This window comes from Jaculus jaculus, chromosome 18, assembly GCF_020740685.1.
Source record: "Jaculus jaculus isolate mJacJac1 chromosome 18, mJacJac1.mat.Y.cur, whole genome shotgun sequence".
Taxonomy (NCBI): Eukaryota; Metazoa; Chordata; class Mammalia; order Rodentia; family Dipodidae; genus Jaculus; species Jaculus jaculus.
This window is the reverse complement of record NC_059119.1, coordinates 37,058,090-37,077,148: the sequence shown is the minus strand read 5'-3', so window position 1 is coordinate 37,077,148 and position 19,059 is coordinate 37,058,090. Positions and strand designations below refer to the sequence as shown.

The 19,059-nt window shown below is 42.7% G+C and overlaps 2 protein-coding genes across 8 annotated transcripts in view; one reads left to right on the top strand and one right to left on the bottom strand.

Annotated features, from left to right (window-relative positions):
• Positions 1 to 8,849, top strand: part of Phc1 (polyhomeotic homolog 1) — a 26,819-nt gene extending 17,970 nt beyond the window's left edge. For all 7 annotated transcript variants that reach the window (XM_045137800.1, XM_045137799.1, XM_045137797.1 and 4 more), the window contains 8 exons: positions 1,703 to 2,490; positions 2,962 to 3,106; positions 3,336 to 3,547; positions 4,138 to 4,252; positions 5,872 to 5,980; positions 6,186 to 6,336; positions 6,746 to 6,977; positions 7,583 to 8,849. In XM_045137800.1, coding sequence (XP_044993735.1) covers positions 1,703 to 2,490; positions 2,962 to 3,106; positions 3,336 to 3,547; positions 4,138 to 4,252; positions 5,872 to 5,980; positions 6,186 to 6,336; positions 6,746 to 6,977; positions 7,583 to 7,737 — 1,907 coding nt within the window. In that variant the 3' untranslated portion in view covers positions 7,738 to 8,849. The remainder of the gene's footprint in view (positions 1 to 1,702; positions 2,491 to 2,961; positions 3,107 to 3,335; positions 3,548 to 4,137; positions 4,253 to 5,871; positions 5,981 to 6,185; positions 6,337 to 6,745; positions 6,978 to 7,582) is intronic.
• M6pr (mannose-6-phosphate receptor, cation dependent) lies at positions 8,603 to 19,059 on the bottom strand. Its single transcript, XM_045137802.1, has 7 exons — positions 18,969 to 19,059; positions 15,522 to 15,701; positions 14,673 to 14,839; positions 11,974 to 12,083; positions 11,606 to 11,736; positions 10,633 to 10,759; positions 8,603 to 9,975 (listed from the first exon to the last, which is right to left on the bottom strand). Exons 2-7 carry the CDS (start codon positions 15,698 to 15,700, stop codon positions 9,853 to 9,855), a joined length of 837 nt encoding a protein of 278 aa, XP_044993737.1. The 5' UTR covers position 15,701; positions 18,969 to 19,059; the 3' UTR covers positions 8,603 to 9,852.

The following is a 19,059-nucleotide window of genomic DNA, read 5'->3' as shown; positions in this document are numbered from 1 at the left end:
TGCTGGGGATACATCTTTGAAAAGCAGATTCCCTGTCATCAGGCTATTTACAGTGTAATATAAAAGACGAAGTTTTCCTTACTCTGTTCAGTGTGGGTTACACTCTTATCCCCTCACCCCAGCTCCTGTTACCCTGGAGGGCCCTCCTCAGTGGGGTTATGGTATTTGCTGTAGGGGTACTTGGTGACTTTTTTGTTGTTTGTTTGTTTTTGTGGTAGGGTTCCATTCTAGCCCAGACTGACCTAGAATTCACTATGTAGTCTCAGGGTGGCCTCGAACTCAGAGTGATCCTCTCACCTTTGTCTTCCTGGGATTAAAGACGTGTACCACCATGCCCAGCTTACTTTCATTTTTTAAAAATATTTTATTTATTTATTTGAGAGGGAGAGAGAGGAGAGAATGGGCGCGCCAGGGCCTCCAGCCACTGCAAAGGAACTCCAGATGCTGCACCCCCTTGTGCATCGTACTAACGTGGGTCCTGGAGAATTGAACTTGGGTCCTTTGGCTTTGCAGGCAAACGTCTTAACCACTAAGCCATCTTCCCAGCCCACTTTCATTTCTTTAAAGAAATATTTTTATTTATTTATAAGCAGAGTGAGTGAGTAAGTATGGGCATGCCAGGCCTTCTTGCTGCTGTAAATGAACTTCAGGTGTATGTCCCACTTTGTGCACCTGCCTTTACATGAGCCTGGAGCTGGAAAGCTTTGCAAGCAAACACCTTTAGCTGCTGAGCCATCTCTTAGTCCTATACATGTTTACATTCTGTGGATGAAATATAGCTAAAATGTGTGTGCCTTGGCCTGGAGAAATGGCTTAGTGGTTAAGGTGCTTGCCTGTAAAGCCAAAGGACTCAGGTTCGATTCCCCAGAACCCATGCAAGCCAGATGAACATGATGGTGCATGCTTCTGGAGTTGTTTGCAGTGGCTGGAGGCCCTGGTGCATCCATTCTCTCTATACCTATTTACCTCTTTCTCAAATCAATCAATACAAAATATTTAAAACTAAAAAGTAAATTAGTAAAAGATCAAATGTGTGTACCTTGCTTGGTAATGTTGATGTTTATACTCTTTATTTATTTATTTACTTTGGTTTTTTGAGGTAGGGTCTCACTCTAGCCCAGGCTGATCTGGAATTCACTAATGTAGTCTCAGGGTGGCCTCAAACGCACAGCTCCCCTCCTACTTCTGCCTCCTGAGTGCTGGGATTAAAGGCGTATGCCACCACACCCAGCTATACTCTTTATTTCTAAAACCTTAATCATTGGATTTGAGTAATTTTGAAGAATTAGACAAGCAGTGTACCATGGAACTAGATGCTTGTTCCCTCCCTCCCCCCTTTTCAAAATCGGTACTTTGAGACCTGATCTCACTAGGTTGTCCTGGCCGACCTTGAGTTTGTAGTCCTGCCTTAGTCTGCCAAGTACTTGGATTACAAGCCTGTGCCACCAGGTTGGCTGGGAGTCTGAGATCTTTGACAGTGCAGACAGTTGATAATGTCCAACTCAGTGGAAGAATATGGATGAAGTGGTCTAGTTCTGTACAGGCTGGGTTTTTACTCACAATCTGATTCTCAGATTAGGAGAGTTTTCACTGTCTAGTCTACCATTACATAATACCTTGGAAAGATGATTTTAGTTTTCACTAAGAAGGATTATTAATTTCTGTTCTTTTTCTCTTGTTCCATTCTCGCTTACTCCTGTAGCCACATACACACAGATCCAGCCCCATTCACTGATTCAGCAACAGCAGCAGATTCACCTCCAGCAGAAACAGGTGGTGATTCAGCAGCAGATTGCCATTCACCACCAGCAGCAGTTCCAGCACCGGCAGTCCCAGCTGTTGCACACAGCCACACACCTCCAGTTGGCACAGCAGCAGCAGCAGCAGCAGCAACAACAGCAACAGCAGCAGCAGCAGCAGCAAGCAACAGCCCTCACTGCTCCTCAGCCACCCCAGGTCCCACCTACACAGCAGGTCCCACCTTCCCAGTCTCAACAGGCTCAAACCCTGGTGGTTCAACCCATGCTTCAGTCGTCACCCCTCTCTCTTCCACCTGACTCAGCCCCTAAGCCCCCTATCCCCATCCAGTCCAAACCGCCCATAGCACCTATCAAGCCTCCTCAATTAGGGACTGCTAAGATTTCAGCTACCCAGCAACCACCACCTCATATCCCTGTTCAAGTTGTGGGTAGCCGGCAGCCAGGTTCAGCACAGGCACAGGCTTTGAGCTTGGCACAGCTGGCAGCTGCTGTACCTACTTCTCGGGGGATGCCAGGTGCAGTGCAGCCTGGCCAAGCCCATTTGGCCTCCTCACCACCTTCATCCCAGGCTCCTGGTGCACTGCAGGAGTGTTCTCCTACCTTGGCTCCTGGGATGACCCTGGCTCCTGTGCAAGGAACAGCGCATGTGTTAAAAGGCGGGGCCACCAGCTCCTCACCTGTTGTAGCGCAGGTCCCTGCTGCCTTCCACATGCAGCCTGTGCACCTGCCGGTGAGTGATGTCTGTGGCGTTGACGGTACTGCCACTCATGAGTGGACCTGGGACTGAGTGGAAATAGAGCATCATTTAATGGGAAGCTAGAATTGAGAAGATTATAATGGTGTTATTTATCTGTTCTTTTTCTGTGGGTTAGGTATATAAAATGTCTGAACTTGTATTGCCAAACTCGTTAATGAACTACTGGAGTGGTTTATGTATACTAACTTAGGTCAGGGTAGCCTTAACCAAATCATTCTTTGGAAAGACAGCAGATAGTGGTTGGTTCACAAGAGTCTTACAGTCTTAAGTCAGGACTCAATGATACCTTCTTTTGCCCTTACATAAGTTAATTGAGATGACCAAGTACATCATGGGAAGTAAACAAATTGTGGAATTTGCAGCTAAGAGAAATTTCTTTGAAAGTGTGCAAATTATAGTTCCTTCACAACAAAATCTTGGCCTCTTTCCTGTTTTTCTGAATAGAGTAAACCCCAGACCTTGGCTGTAAAACGCAAAGCTGAGTCTGAGGAGGAGCGAGATGATGTCCCCACATTGGGCTCGCTGCTTCCTACCAAGGCATCTCCAGAAGCAGAGAGCCCAAAGGTAATGGAGGAGAACAGTCTTGGAGGTGAGTAACTGATTTCCAGAGTCCTGTTGAGTGCATAGAGAAGTGTTCTGAATGAATGGAAAAATAAATGTGGTTCAGGAGAAGATGGGCTTAAATTTGGTAGATGAATGAGTAAATCCAAAAAATGGGCTCCATGGTGAATGATCAAAGGTGACCATATTATGGGAGATCAGTAGTAAGTGGATCAGTTGTCACTCCTTATCTGTTCTTTCATGTGTTTGTTTTTCAGAGAAAGCTGAACCAGTGGCCAGTATGAATGCTAATACCCCAAGTAGTGAACTAGTAGCCTTGACCCCCACCCCATCAGCACCACCTCCTACGCTAGCCATGGTGTCCAGACAGATGGGTGACTCAAAACTCCCACAGGCCATTGTGAAGCCCCAGATTCTCACGCACATCATTGAAGGCTTTGTTATCCAGGAAGGAGCAGAACCTTTCCCGGTGAGGACAGGGTCAGAAGGTGGGATTTGCTGGTGGGGATTTAGTCTCTTCACAATACTCAAAGGGCAGATGGCACAGAACTACTTATTTAGAGTGGCCCTTCCATTATGCTGCTTTCTTGGTTGCAAAGAAGGAAAGGAAGACAAAGGGGGAGTATGTGGATCATCAGCAAGTGAAAATGATGGGAAGAGAAGAAGAAAAGGAAAAAGGTAGTTTTTAAAGCTATAATGTCTGTTAGGTAAACTAGGTGGCTTTGTAATGAAGAAAATTATGAGAGGATCTGAGTGATGTTTCTGGTGTACGGGTTGCATAATCAGACAGAACCTACTTATCTTGATTCCTCTTGCAGTCCCTATACCTTCATGAGGAAAGGACAAGTGATAGGGAAGGAAAGCCTATTGTTTTGTCGTTAGTTTAGCTGGTAAAAGCCATTTAGGGACCCTGATTATCATGTTGGAAGAGATTCCCCTCTGAGCTGCTCTTGACCTTCAGCTCAGAGACCACCCAGGCAGACACATGATAGGAAATGAAGTTTGTAGAAAGGCAGAAAGGAACTAGGCTACATTATCTGTGAACTTCCTTTGAGACAGGTGGGATGTTCTCAGTTACTGAAGGAGTCTGAGAAGCCACTACAAACCAGTGTCCCAACAGGGCTAAATGAAAGTCAGTCAAGTGGCCCTTTGGGCGGAGACAGCCCTTCCATTGGTGAGTATATTTTTACTCATTTTTTTGTATATATACATGAGGTGTGTATGCATGTATGTGTGCAAATGTGCAGGGAACAAAGGAAGACATCGGGTATTCTCCATAGCTCTTCCTCCTTACTTCCGTGAGATGGAGTCTCTTAACTTGGAGCTCTCCAATTTTTTGTAAGACGAGCTGACCATGGATCCCTGGTGATTCTACTGTCTCCACTCCCACTCTCCTGCTCCCACCTAATACTAGGGTTAGAGGCATGCACAGCTATGCCTAGCTTTTTTATTTATTCTTTTGTTGTTTTGATGTTATTTTTCAGGGTAGAGTCCCTCTCTAGCCCAGGCTGACCTGTAATTCACTATGTAGTCTCAGGGTTGCCTCACAGCACTCCTCCTACCTCTGCCTCCCTAGTGCTGGGATTAAAGGCTAACGCTATCAGGCCCAGCTTGTTTGGTTTTTGAAACATTGTTTCACTGTGTAGTTGAGGCTTCCTGTTATTGTGGAGATCCCCCTGCCACTTAACTCCTGTGTGCTGGTATTACAGGAATAGGTCACCATACCCACTTAACCCCTGTGTTCTTAAAAGAGGAATTTAGATAAAGTCTGTCTATACACATTGTGTTCTACAGAGTATGTAAAACCCTACAGAAGAACTATAAAATTAGGAAAGTTTCATCAAGCTAAAGTAACATATTGAATGGAACACAATATGTAACCATCTATACACATTGTGTACTACAAAGTATATAAAACCATACAGAAGAACTATATAAAATTAGGAGAGTTTCATCAAGCTAAAGTAACCTATTGAATTATTTTTAAGTGTGTAAGGATATATTCTTCAGAAGATGATAGTGTGTAGCTGAGTACTAGCTCACACTTGCCTAGTACACATGAAGCGTTAGGTTTGATTCCCAACACTGAAGAATAAATAGATTAGGGCATTTATGTTCTTAACTTCTGGTTTTTATTCTAAGTTTCATAACCTATATTAAGGACTCTTAAATTTTTTCCATACTTTTGGAGTCTGTGAAAGAGATTTTGTATCCGTCTATGCATTAGTAATTAGTTCCGCTTCCCTGTTTAGAAATGGAATTGTAGAGCCGGGCATGATGGCGTGCACCTTTAATTCCAGCACTTGGGAGGCAGAGGTAGGAGGATAGGCATGAGTTCAAGACCACCCTGAGACTACATAGTGAATTTCAGGTTGGCCTGAGCTAGAGTGAGACCCTACCTCGAAAAACCAAAAACAAACAAACAAAAAAAGAAATGGAATTGTATCTGAAATCTGATTTGAATTAGGGTAAAATTAGTAAGAAAGCTGAAATGGAAATACTGTGGCCTAAGGTGTGGCAGGCATCTTATAGTCTTTTATCTTTCTCCTTTGTTTTGGGAAAGCAGGAGCTTGCCTTAAATTCAACTTTTAACATGCTTCTGCCTCAGCCTCCTAAGTGCTGGTGGCAGATGGGCTTGCACTGCATGCCAGGCCAGATCAGTCTTGAGATACAAGCCTTTATATTTATAGGGTTTGATTTTTAGAGATACTCAACTAACTTGTATAGGTCTTTTGGGGAAAACCCTGTAGAAAACTAGTCCGTGGTAACTCCAGTGATTCATTGCCTTTCCAGAGCTAGATAAGAAGGCTAACCTCCTGAAGTGCGAGTACTGTGGGAAGTACGCCCCAGCAGAGCAGTTTCGTGGCTCCAAGAGGTTTTGTTCTATGACTTGTGCAAAGAGGTATGTGTACACCAACCATCTTCCACCTCAACACTGGTTTCTCATCCAGTGCTACATCCCTTCTCCAGGGTCATTCCCCAGCCAAGCTTCCTTTTTGTTTTCACTCCTTTTTCCAAATCAGCTCTTAAAATACCAACTCACATTTATGGAAGGGCAGCGTATAGTTTCTTGTTGCACTTGACATCCTCTGTATGCTTGGCCTTAGGTACAATGTGAGCTGTAGCCATCAATTCCGGCTGAAGAGGAAAAAGATGAAGGAATTCCAGGAAGCCAGCTATGCTCGTGTTCGAAGGCGTGGACCCCGTCGCAGCTCTTCAGATATTGCTCGTGCCAAGGTCCAGGGCAAGCGTCACCGGGTAAGTTTATAGTGCAGGGCCAGCTAAAGTTTGAAGGGATCATTTTCCTTTCTCTTGGGGCAATTCCTTTGCTCAGGTAAAAGGACATGATACCAGAATGTAGTTTGACATTGATTTTGTTACTCCACACTGCAAGAGATCCTGTTCTTTTGTCTCCTTTAACTTGTCGAGTAGTTCATGTGTCCACTAGTTTTCACTGTACTTGAATAGAGAAAAATCAGTTGTGTGCACAAGGGGAGACTTAAAGAAGCGATAGTTTATAGAGAGGTGCTTGGAGTAGGCTCTGTGCATTTGTGAGTGAAGTAGATTATTGAAGATTAATTTTTCTTCAGTGCTTAACCTGGGACAACTGAGGAAGGTAAGACACTCATGATACTTATACTTGCCTGTTTTGCTATTTTCTCTACAGGGTCAAGAGGATTCTAGTCGGGGTTCAGATAATTCCAGTTATGATGAAGCACTTTCCCCAACCTCTCCTGGGCCATTGTCAGTAAGAGCTGGGCACGGAGAACGTGAACTTGGGAACACCATTACAGCTCCACCTACGCCAGAATTACACGGCATCAACCCCATGTTCCTGTCTAGTAATCCTAGCAGATGGAGCGTAGAAGAGGTCTATGAGTTCATCGCTTCTCTCCAAGGTACGAGCAGCCTCGCCAGCAGAGCCCAGGTCTTCATTTCCTACATGGCTCTTCATGAGAAGGAATGTAATTGGCTTGGAAGCAGCTGGGGCTTGAGTCTGAAGTAAAGAGGTTCCTTGAGTCACCTGCATATGGCTGTATTTTTCACTTGGGGTTTTTGGATAAAATTTATTATGTGTAATTAACTGGCCATAATAGATGATGTATTTCAGTGGAGAACATTAGAAATGAAGGGACCATTGTGGACTTACTTCTTCAGGGCAGGACTGCTGTCCATAACAGAAAATTACCCCATTCTTCTTGGTATTTGAGTCCTGGGCCTTAAACAAAACACACACATATGTAATCTTTATCTTTCTAAGGGAGTCATAAAGTTATTTTTATGGTTGAACAAATTACTTAGTTCTTTACTTGATCTTTCTTCTTAATAGCCAGTGGTTCTAACTTCATTTTGCTTTCAGAGTGTGCTTAGACCTTTGTTTTACTGAATTTGCACTAATTTGGGATTAGCCACTTTTAGGCGTGTTTCTTCATCTTAGTTTTCCCCTTGTCATCTGGTGCTACCATGTATAAAATTTCTTACACGTCTCACCTATTCCTTTTAGGTTGCCAAGAGATTGCAGAGGAATTTCGTTCCCAAGAGATTGATGGACAGGCCCTTTTATTACTTAAAGAAGAACACCTTATGAGTGCCATGAACATCAAGTTGGGTCCTGCCCTCAAGATCTGCGCCAAGATAAATGTTCTCAAGGAGACCTAAAATGGTTCTATTGCATAAACCAGCCTAAGGCAGACACATCCCACTGACCAGTTTATAATCTGGAACCAGCAGACTTTGAAGGGAAGAAAGAGCTGTTCCACTTATGAGACCTGTAGGGGAATTACTGAGAAAGGGAAGAAAGTGTAAAAATTGGTTGCTGGTGCTACATGGGGGCAGCTTTGACATTTTCTTTGGCTTCAGTTTACTTTTTAAAAACCTTAATTCTCACCATTCCTACCTACCCTAATCCAATCTTTAGAAGAGGCAGTCTAGAGAACTCTGCTCAGCCTTATCTTGGAGTGGAGCATATAGTCAGGGTCTTCATACTCCAAGAGGAGAAAGATATTGTATGGTAAGGCAAGGAAACAGGTGGAATATAGGCCTGCATCCCAGTGGAAAAAGTAGGATTTCCTAGCCTGTATGACACAAGTAGCACAATCTGGTCCGTCTTTCTCCCCTCCAGATTCGTTGTGGCTGTGGCTGCTTGCTTTTATTGCCACTTTCTCTTAGCATTGAGGCCACCAGCAAGTGAAGACACTTCATTGGTATCTTATTTGCTGCAGGGACTAAAAGTATTTGGCTGGCTCGCGTGGCTGTGCTCATTCTTTCTATATTTTCCCTGACACCTTCCAGTTTATCTTCAACCCTTTTCAGTTTCCATTCTGCTCTGTTCTATAGCTTTATACAACCAGAGTGTGTGGGGCTGAGGTCAGGATCGTAAGGAAGGACCTGCCTTAGGTACTTTTCCTTGTACATCAAAATAGTAAATATTTTTTTCCTCAGTAAAAGGACGAAAATTGGTCTGTTGTCCCTGACTCCATTCCTGAATATATATGTTCTGCTTTAACACAAATGACTACGCCAGCAGGTTTTGTATGTTTTTTAATCATTAAGTGTTTTTGTACAAAAAGTGTGTTATTGTATTCTTTTCATTTGAAAACATCAGGGTATGGGGAAGGGATGCAAACAAGTAACAAGATTTTTTTATAACATTATTTTCTGTTTAGAAAGAAACAAGAACATCATAACCATTCATAGTATCGAGAAGTTAAAAAATGAAATAACTTCATATTCTAAGGTAATAAATGGCTCCCTTTGTGTTCTTGTGTTCAGTGGAGCCATGTTATTTTGTGGCCCAGGAGTTACTATTACAGAAAGATCACCCGGGACTCTAGGCATATAGCCTAAGCAGAAAGATTGAAGCATCCGAGGATTAAAACCTTTCCCCACAGAAAAGTGGCAAGAAGATACTTCCCTGAGCCAGCAGAAGGGACAGGCGAGCAGCACTCCCCACCGACGCAGAGCCTCCCACTTCTGCTTCCATTCCCTTTCCAGAAGATCGGGAGAAAGTAAAAGCCACAACCACAGGCATAGGAAAGAAGTGCAATTTAGAAATACCAGCAGAGGGCAACAAGTAAGGACAGCTTTGCTAGCTTCGAACAAGAGGAAAGTCAAGGTTATCCCACCACAAGGCAAACCTTCCTAATCTTAACTTCCCTTTCCAACCGACCGGACTGCCTGACTAGGTATTTTGACTACATAGGGACTGGTAACATGTCCGCCATCCAGAGCCCAGTTGAAGCTATAAACCCACCCTCAAGACCTAACTATAAATGTGATAACTAGGAAATTCCACATTTTTGTTTCCTGTCCTGATTCCAGAAATGGGAGAATCACCTTGTTGGACTACAACAAGGGAATCACTAAAGTAGTTCGAAGCAGCAAGAAATTACATCCAGATTCTCATGGAGACTAGGATAGAGTAACAGCATGGGAGCAATCAAATGTATAAATAGTCCTTTGCTTTTGAAAAACTAAATCCAGTGTCTCAAACACTCATGGTGTGTAAAACAAGTAACTGTCTTGTCCACTTCAGCTTTTCTACCTATAATGTCTGACAGCAAGACATAGTCCAGTAGCCTGTGCTTCCACAGGTCCACAACCTAACCTCCAGAGAAAAACTGGGGAGCAAATGGAAAGTAGTGTTAGAAGATAGAAATGGAAAGCAAGAATATTAAGGGTGAGATGAGAGGCAGGTGGAGATGGCTTGAGAAATCTGGCTAAGTGTGCTTTGGTGGTTTGGGAACTGAAGAATGCTGGACATTTAAGGTGCAATCACATTGGTAATAAATGATCATCCCTTTCTTCTGACTCCTCCCCCAGCTGGTCATCCCCCACACCACGATATGCAGCAGGCACATTGCGGGGTTTAGAGCGGCATACAAAGTCACAACCATCCTGCAGGGGGGAAAAAAGCAAAGATGATAATTTGGACTATCCAACTTTAAGGGTAAGACAAAGTATATTTATGGCCTCAGAATATGGTAAGAATTGTTTTATTCCAGGGATGAGGATGATTTTGTGTTTTGTTTTGAGGCAGAGTCTCACTGTAGTCCAGGCTGGCCTCAAACTCATAGTGATCCTGCTACCTCTGCTTCCCGAGTGCTAGGATTTAAGACGTACTCCACCATGTCCGGCTTTATTTTGTTTTTCTGAGGTAGAGTCTTGCTCTAGCCCAGGCTGACCTGAAATTTATTACGTAGTCTCAGGGTGGCCTTGAACTCATGGCGATCCCCCTACTGCAGGGATAATTTAAAAGAATGCTCAAAAAGGGTTAACCCAACTAACAGAAAACAAAGTTTTGCTGTTACTTCCCACAGAGGTCTACCTAATAGCTAACTTGAATTGAAAGATCATCTACAATCTCGTCACATCTTAGGCAAAGCCAGAATCTTAATATTATGCCACTAATTACTTGGTATTGTGGCAATAAACTGGCTTGTTTTTGTTGGTTCTTTTATGGTGGTGTATCCAAAGTTTTATGTCCTAACAAGCTCCTCTGAGGACACCAAGTTGATCTAAACTTGTTTGGATGACATAGCCTTGTTAACTTACTGCTACTAGGTTGCCAAGATCCTGCCAGAAGGCCAAGTGGGGAAACTGCTCCATACCCTTGGCTCCCACCACCAGTCGTTGGTACAGGAAACCTCCAATGATATAGACAGCAACCAGTGATACAAGTCTGGAGAGGAAGAAAGACATATGTACTCAAAAACAGTCCTGGAGTAGTACACACACCTGTCACCTCAGCTACTTAGGAGGCCGAGACAAAAGGACTGATAAGTTTGAGTCCAGCTTGGGGCAACATAATGAGCCCTTACAGCCAAACAAAATAACACCAAGGGTAGTGGTTATGCTCAGTATCAGCTATTTCCTAAGTTATATTCTAAGAAAAAGAAGGAAAAAGTGGTAGTGACCAAGAAAATGGGGGGGGGGGACTGGTAGCCTCTTTAAGACTGCTGAGTAGGGGCTAGGGCAGTTGAGCTGCTTGCCTGCAAAGCCTAAAGACCCAGGTTCAATTCCCCAGTACCCACATAAACCACATGCAGAAGGTGGTGCATGTGTCTGGAGCTCAGTAGTGGCTAGAGACCCTGGTGTGCCCATTCCTTCTCTATCTGCCTTTCTCTCCAATAAAGAAATATTCAATAACAACCTGGTAAGTGTGCCATTAATCTGACAGAAGCAAATGCTCAGTGGGGGGATATCTAGTATGATTATAACAGCCAGGGACAGTCACCATCAGATGAGATGACAGACAGATGGATGACTTTGTCAAAGTTCTAATACAAGGGGCAATACTGCAAACTGTCCAGCCTCCCAGAACAAACATCTGCAAAAACAAATGTTTATTGGGGATTAAACATATCTAATTTCTTTAAACTTGCAGTCAATTACTAGTGCCAGTATTTTCAGTCATCTGTAACTCAGTGTATATAACACATGCACCTACCACAATCTGTGCCCATATCACTATGTAATCACTAATTTTTTAAAAAAGGATCACACTGGTAAGAGAAAAAGTACTCACGTAACAAGTAAGATAGATCCCACACTGAGGTGGGAAACCTCTGGGGAACAGGCCAAGCTGCTATCCATCTCAAAGAGGTAGAAACAATCTTGGACTTTGCCACGCTCCTCAGATACTGGGGTAAAACTGCCCTGATAATGAGAGCACCAAACAGTATTTATGTGACTTGGATCCAACAAAAGAACTCCCTCCCCTTCCACAAAGTGTGCTCTTCCTGATTCAGTAGCTTGCTTTGCATTGTCAGGGGGAAGATTCGTTTTCTTATGTCTACTGCAGCATAAGAATTTATCCCAGTCTGGCTATTCTCTCCCACTCAGGTCAGTCCTTTCAAACAACTTCCTAAGCTTATAGGCTCCAGGGCACCTCACCGCGAGAGTGTGCCGACTGCAGGAAATCATCACCACTGCTCGACGCTGCTCCTTGCCACAGTGGTTGTCATATTCATCACCCCCTTTATATATCAACATGATCCAGTTACCTGAGGAGGGACAGGGAAAACAGGGTGAAGGCAGGAGGCAGAGGCAATGCTAGATAGCACGGAAGAGTAGAGTGAATTAGTGAGACTGCCTTTAAACAGTCTGTATGCCAAAAATGTCAAGCTGCAACTTGTTTTTTTTTTTTAAATTTATTGACAACTTCCATAATTAGACAATAAACCATGATAATTCCTTCCCACCTCAGTTTCCCCTTCACAATTCCACTCTCTATCATATCCCCTCCCTGTCTCAATTAGTGTCTCTTATTTTGATCTTTTCCTCCTATTGTGTAGGTAGTTCCAGGCACTGCAAGGTCATGGATATCCAGGCCATTTTTGTGCCTGGAAGAGTGCATTGTAAGGAGTCCCATCCTTCCTTTGGCTCTTACATGCTTTCTGCCACTTCTTCCACAATGGACTCTAAGCCTTGGAAGGTATGGCAGAGGTGAGAAACTTACTTTTCCCTTCCCTCCTTCCTTCCTTGACACAAGGTCTTATGTAGCCCTGGCTGGCCTCAAACTTGCTGTGTAGATCAAACTGTCCTCAAACTTGTGACCGCTGCTTCCCAAGTGCCTGGCCTAACAACTTGCTTTGTTATAAAGCTTCGTTTCCTTGTGTGGTGGTTTGAATAAAACTGTCCCCCACAGCCTCATGAACTTGAATATTTAATCCCCAGCTGGAGGCTCTGCTTGGAAGGCAGCTGGAGCCTTTGGGAGGTGCAGTCAGTCTTCTGGAAGAAGTGTGCCACTGGCAGCAGGCCTTGAGGGGTTAGGCTCAGCCTGGCCTACTGCACTCGGCTGCTCTTGCTGCTTCTCCCTGCTGACAGGAATATGTGGTGCCTGGCTGTCTGGTCCTGCCATGCTTTCCACACTGGGATGAAACTTCCCTGAAGCCAAAAATAAACACTTTCCTTCCATATGTTGCTTCTGGTCGCGTGTTTTGCCTCAGCAACAAGTAACCGCTACACCTTGTTTTAGACAAAAATCATTCAACAATATGAATCTTACATTAATTACATTAATCTATGTTAAAATTAGGCGACTGATAGTGTGAAAACTGTCATACTTTTAACACTGACTCACATTTCTGAACACATACAGCACTAGAAAAGGTTCCATGATTGTTAGCAGGTAAAAGTCCAACTTTGGGGGGGGACATATGTATGTGTGGGTAGTCAGTATATATGTATGTATTGTGTACAATGTGAGCAGATACATGCATGCATGCTGAGGCCAGGGGGGAACTTTGGGTGCTTTCTATTGCTTTTCTGCATGTTGTTTCCTTGAGATGGAGTCTCTCACTGAATATGGAGTTGATGAATTTTCAGTCAAACTGGCCAACCAGTGAGCCCCAGTCATTCTCCTTTCTACTCTGCTCCCCTAAGAATGGGGTCACAGATGTATGTGATCATGCCTAGCTTTTTATGTGGGAGCTGGGGCTCAAACTCAGGCATGTTGAGGTCCTCACGCTTGTGTGACAAGCACTCTTACTTGCTAAGCCATCTCTTCCCAGTCCCCTAAGCTTTAAAATTAGTTATAGGGGCTACAGACATGGCTTAGTAGTTAAGGTGCCTGCCTGGAAAGCCTAACCAGGTTTGATTCTCCAGGTCCCATGCAAGCCAGATACACAAAGTGGTGCATGTGTCTGGAGTTTATTTGCAGTGGCTAGAGGCCCTGGCATGCCCATTCTCTCTCTCTCTGTCTCAAGTAAAAATAAAAAAAAATTATGTCACAGATAACTTCAAGTGGTTTTCTGAGATTAGGATATACTCCTCTTCTTTAGTATTTACTGTGTTCAAAATTATTTTGTAAAATATTGTTTCACTCAACAATCATGTTAAAGTAAGAATTCTTCCAATTTTGCATATGAGGAAATAAAGTGAAAGAATGCACTCATCTGTGCTACATTATTTATAAGAATAAATATCTGATTAGAGAACTTAGTTCTTTATATACTTATGGAAGGCATTAAACCACAAAGGCAAATAGTCCTTTCCAGCATATGATTTTATAACATTTGAGAAATATCACTACTATGTTAGTACAAACAGGTGGGGAACCTTTTATAGATTTAATGACTTGCAAAACAAAATCTCTTAACAGCAAATTTGTTTGGTTTAATGGGTTGGTGTGGAATTCATTAAGCACCTGGGTACCAAGAGGATAACCTGATGGGAACACAACCAGTTCACAGTATGTTCATATTAAAATTTCCAGTAAAAGGCATTAAAAACAACAACAACAACAGACTCCAGGCTATACAATTCTGGCTAGATTCCCCACCCCCCTTCCACTTTCTTTTTGGTTTTGTGGTACTAGAGATTAAAGCCAGAACCTTGTGTGTGCTGGGCAAGCACTCTACTCTGAGCTGCATCCTCAACCTTAGATGCTTTTTTCATCAGTTTTCATTATCTTAAAATCTGTGTCCAGTGCCGTGGCTACAGAGTAGCTCTGGAACTAGGCATCCTGAGGGTTATGATAGCAGGTATACCAAATAAAACAAAACATGACATAATGGAAAGAACAGGGAAGTCCAAGACACACAGGATCATTCCAAGACTGACTTGAGAATATTCAACAGGGAAAGCCTTACTTCCATTGAAGATGTGAGTCTCGTTGATTCTCCCTACCACTGTCTCCTTTCCATTACTTTTGTTGATTTGCACCAGGCCTGCCCCAGAGGAATGGTTGCTTGCTTCTCGGCATACTCTGAATATGTAGATATATGTGTCTGAACCCTGGCCCACAGTGCTCTCAAAACTAAAAGAGAAGTGGAAAGAAAAAAGAGAATTCACTAGTTATCAGCCACAGGGAAAACCAGACTACCCTGCATTTCTTTGATGACAGCTACAAAATGTGCTTGATCTACAATCTATTAATCTCAGGCCATAGCTAAATGTATACTGCATAATATTCATTGAAATTTGTGACCTTGACAGATCATCCTAATTGTTAGTGATGGATGATTAAAATATATTACTTAAGACAGCTATTCATCTTAGATATTTGTAAAATACTTGTTCTAGGCTATGCTAAAGTGTTAGCTATTTCTCCATTACATGGGTTGATGTCAAGGGACATGCCCATGTTTAAGAATCACCTTCAGATTTGTGTATCTGATTATTCCTAACAGTGATGAAGACATATTTAGACATGTATATGCCTAAATATGTTCACCTGTTGTTTTTCAAATCCTATTATATATTGAAGGTGTCAAATAATACTTGAATTTCTGCAAGCCAGTGTTTTAGATCTAATCTTGGGCAATCCCTACTCCTGTGTGAAAGAGAAACACACATGGCTACATGGCTGAGAATTTAAATGTCTCAGGGCCAAATAAAACTATTACTGCTAAACTTCATATTAGAACCCTTATTGTTGAAATAAAGTGAGTAAAAAGACTTAGCAATTTCTTAAGGCCTGTAAGGTTCTTTCCATTTACCTTTTGTTAAACAGTGGTTCCAACCTATTCACTAGAGCCAACTCTTTCTTTGATTCTTTATCCTTTTCTCCTACCAGGTCACAAGTTTTTTCTTCTGTCTGCCAGGATTCTTTCAGTGCCACAGCCAAGAGTAGCAAGAGTAACAGCCTTGTACTCCAGCAGCTACAGAAGGGGAACATCCTTTTGAAGAGGGTGTATTTTGAAGAAGGAGAGATGGGAAAGAGAGAAACCACATGAGTATGTTAAAAAAAAAGAATGGTATTTTGAATATGCAGAAAGCATGATTCTTTGATATATGTAACAGTACATCTTAATATAGCAGGAAACCCATTTATATAACTTTTAGTCTACTTTATAGGTGAGTCTTTTGAAACAAACTATAAAGATTATAAGGAAAGGAAGAACAAGAAAATTATGAGAGCCTGAGTGCAGCTATCTTTGCCTCTTTAATGTTTGATGAACGTTTACATTGAGTTATCTCATCATTCATAGTCTACCAATAAAGTGTGAGCCACTGGCCTTCCATAAAGCATTCAAATTACAACTTAGAACTTGCATATGTCTAGTCAGAGTTATTTTAAAAGATGTAGAGAAAAGCATATGCATGTTGAGTTCTTAATGCCTTATATCGTATTCCAAGAACATCTAATAATCTTTCTTTATATTTACTATAAGAAAGCAGAGTACAGGCAACTATAGCCACAGCACCTAAAATTTGTCCTTTTTATTTTTATTTTTTTTGGTTTTTCGAGGTAGGGTCTCACTCTGGCCCAGACTGACCTGGAATTCACTATGGAGTCTCAGGGTGGCCTTGAACTCATGGCGATCCTCCTACCTCTGCCTCCCGAGTGCTGGGATTAAAGGCGTGCACCACCACGCCCGGCAATTTGTCTTTTATTTACTGTTTCATCTTTTTTGAAAAACCATTCAATCAGTTAAATTATAGGAAGATGAAAATTCACTAGTTCAAAATGAATGGTCTGAAGAAATCCTCCAAAACCTGTCTCAGCTTCCACAAGTCACAAATATTAAAGGCCTTTAGATTCCTCTAAGTACAGCTGTCTTTCTATGTTCTAAACTGATGACAGTGCTGGGCTGCTTGTATTATTCCAACCCATCCTCAAGCCAGGCCATACTAATTTTGCAAATCTGGCTTTACATGGGTCCCGAGGAATCAAACACAAACTGGTAAGCTTTGCAAGCAAGTGCCTTTAACTGCTGAACCATTTCTCTAGTCCTGGCCATACTGATTTATGCTTGCAGGAGACTTCACTCTGTTATCCATTAATGACTCTTCAGGTTCTTGCTATTTGCTAAACTTAAGAGAATCACTAGTTTTCCTAAGACAACATTTAATTCTTCCAATTATTTTCTCGCTTAAGACAGGAATATGAAAGTTCCAATACTGAGCTCTAAATGCACTTTCCCTTCACCCCTAAATAAACTTAATTTGAATTTCTATTTCCCTCATTCTAGTAGAGCAGCAAATACTTAGAAAGTTATCTTCCTGACTTCATGTGCTCCAAACATCAGCTCACTATGGTAATGCAAAGTATTTACACAGGATAATCATAGCTAACCAACAGATCAAACCAAACTACAACAGGCAGTACAGTGAGAGCCTGTATGTAGACAGGCACTTTGAAGTGCCTGAACTTACACTAACCAATCCTTCCAGAAACCTCTACACAGTAATTGGAACTGCCCTCATTTCCAAGATTAAAACAAACATCCCAAGATAAAGCAGACATAGCTAATGAAGTGGCTTCAGGGCTCGGCCTTACATCTCCTTTCACCATCATTCTGAGGGATGAGAGCAAACAGCTACCTTTCTTGTTCTTTAAACAAAGCAGGAAGGGGAAGTGACTCCTAGCACAGTAGACTCAAGTGGAATAATCAAAGCAGATTACCAACTGGCACCTTCCCCAAGTCAGCCTATTATTGCTCAATTTACAATCTGACTAGCCAATCCACTAAAAGTCCTTTCTCTACGATTCATTTTTCTTATGTTCTCTCAGTACCTAATGTAAAAAGTCACCATTCTGGGCTCTTAAGGCATTTTCCCCAGAAGCATCTTCTGGAGGGATGCTCGCAAAGAATGCTATGTACTTTGGCTTAAGTCAATTCCTCATTTATTAACTGTCAATATTTCTCTTCCCAGTCGCCCATGGTGGCGCACACTTTTAATTCCAGTACTTGGGAGGCACGCGTAGGAGGACTGCTGTGAGTTCATGGCCCCTCTGAGACCACATAGTGAGTTCCAAGTTAGCCTGGGCTAGAGTGAGACCCTACCTCAGAAAACCACACACATACACACACATTTCCCAAATTAGAGTAAGAATTTCACAAAACTAGAAATAGGATGAAGTGTTAACTAGGCTGCTTCATTTGATTATTGTTTCAAAAGAGAATAAATTTGTATTCTCTACTGCTTAAGGTTTTGCTGTAAGTGTAAACTGCTGTTTTAATTCAGTGTATTCTCTAAAATTTAGTCTATATGCTTCATATAGATTATGTTCATTAAATTTCACAACCCAGAAAAGTAGGGATAATTTTAAAGATGAGGGAACTGATGCTTAGAGTTATGTTAGTTTTAGGCGATGCAAATATTCAACAAGTGAAATTCCTGAACAACCCAAATGCAAATGGCATACAGGCCATTCCCAGCAAGTGTTGGAAAACTGCTGATAAACGCAAGGGTGCAATGATTAGTGAATGCGAAGTCCAAGTCGGGTAGTCCCTTTTTAATATGGTACAATCCTTTTGTAAGAGTCTCAGTACACAAGCATTTGTCCAGATACTATGGGAAATAAGCAGATCTCATGAAAATATAGCCTTCGTTTTGTTGTTCTGTACAGATCTGCTGGCAATAGTGAAACAGACTGGGATGGCCAACGACTAAGAAAGTCATATGGAAACAGCTTACATCACTTGGCTTGTGTAAGTACTTCTGCATCAGGAATAGCCAAGGCCATTTTTCAGTTTTCAATGGGATTTCTACTTTCTTTCCCCTGGTTCACTTGTTTCATGATCCCTTTTCTCCAGAAGCGTACGTTTTTAGAAGAGCAGCAGCAAAAGTCCAATGTTGAAAAAGTCTGACAGATAGTTCTATGTTCCAAATCCCCACCAAGGGGAAATAAAATCGTCCCTCGGCTACTCTTCACCAAGCTAACATCCCGCCTCGACTTCTTTCAGGAGTCCGGGAATTCTTGCTTTGCAAAAGCTGGAAGACAAACCTTACCTAAACGACGCCACGTTACCTTCTTCCACGATGCAGGTCAAAATTGCTTCCACAATGCAAGAGTAACACTTTAAGCAAGTCTCCATACCTGGCCGCCTTCCCTTCCCCGTCTTCAGACATCGTAAGTCTCCCTCAGACCTCGGAGGTCGTCTCCCGTCCTCCCGCCGCCGCCGCCCCCGCCTCGCCCCGCGCCGCCCCCGACTCACGTGTGGCAGGCGCCGGAGCCGCCGCGGCCGGACCCCGCTGCCCGCTGCCCGCTGCGTCTCTGGGGTGGCGGGGCGCGGCCGGCGCACACGG

Excerpts from the sequence above, each read along its gene's own strand:
- M6pr (XM_045137802.1), bottom strand. The coding sequence starts at position 15,700 with ATGTTCCCCTTCTGTAGCTGCTGGAGTACAAGGCTGTTACTCTTGCTA. Across the intron at positions 12,084-14,672 it reads GACTCACATCTTCAATGGAA|GTAACTGGATCATGTTGATA; the intron begins GTAAGGCTTTCC and ends GTCCCTCCTCAG. Across the intron at positions 11,737-11,973 it reads GCAGTCGGCACACTCTCGCG|GGCAGTTTTACCCCAGTATC; the intron begins GTGAGGTGCCCT and ends TCTCATTATCAG.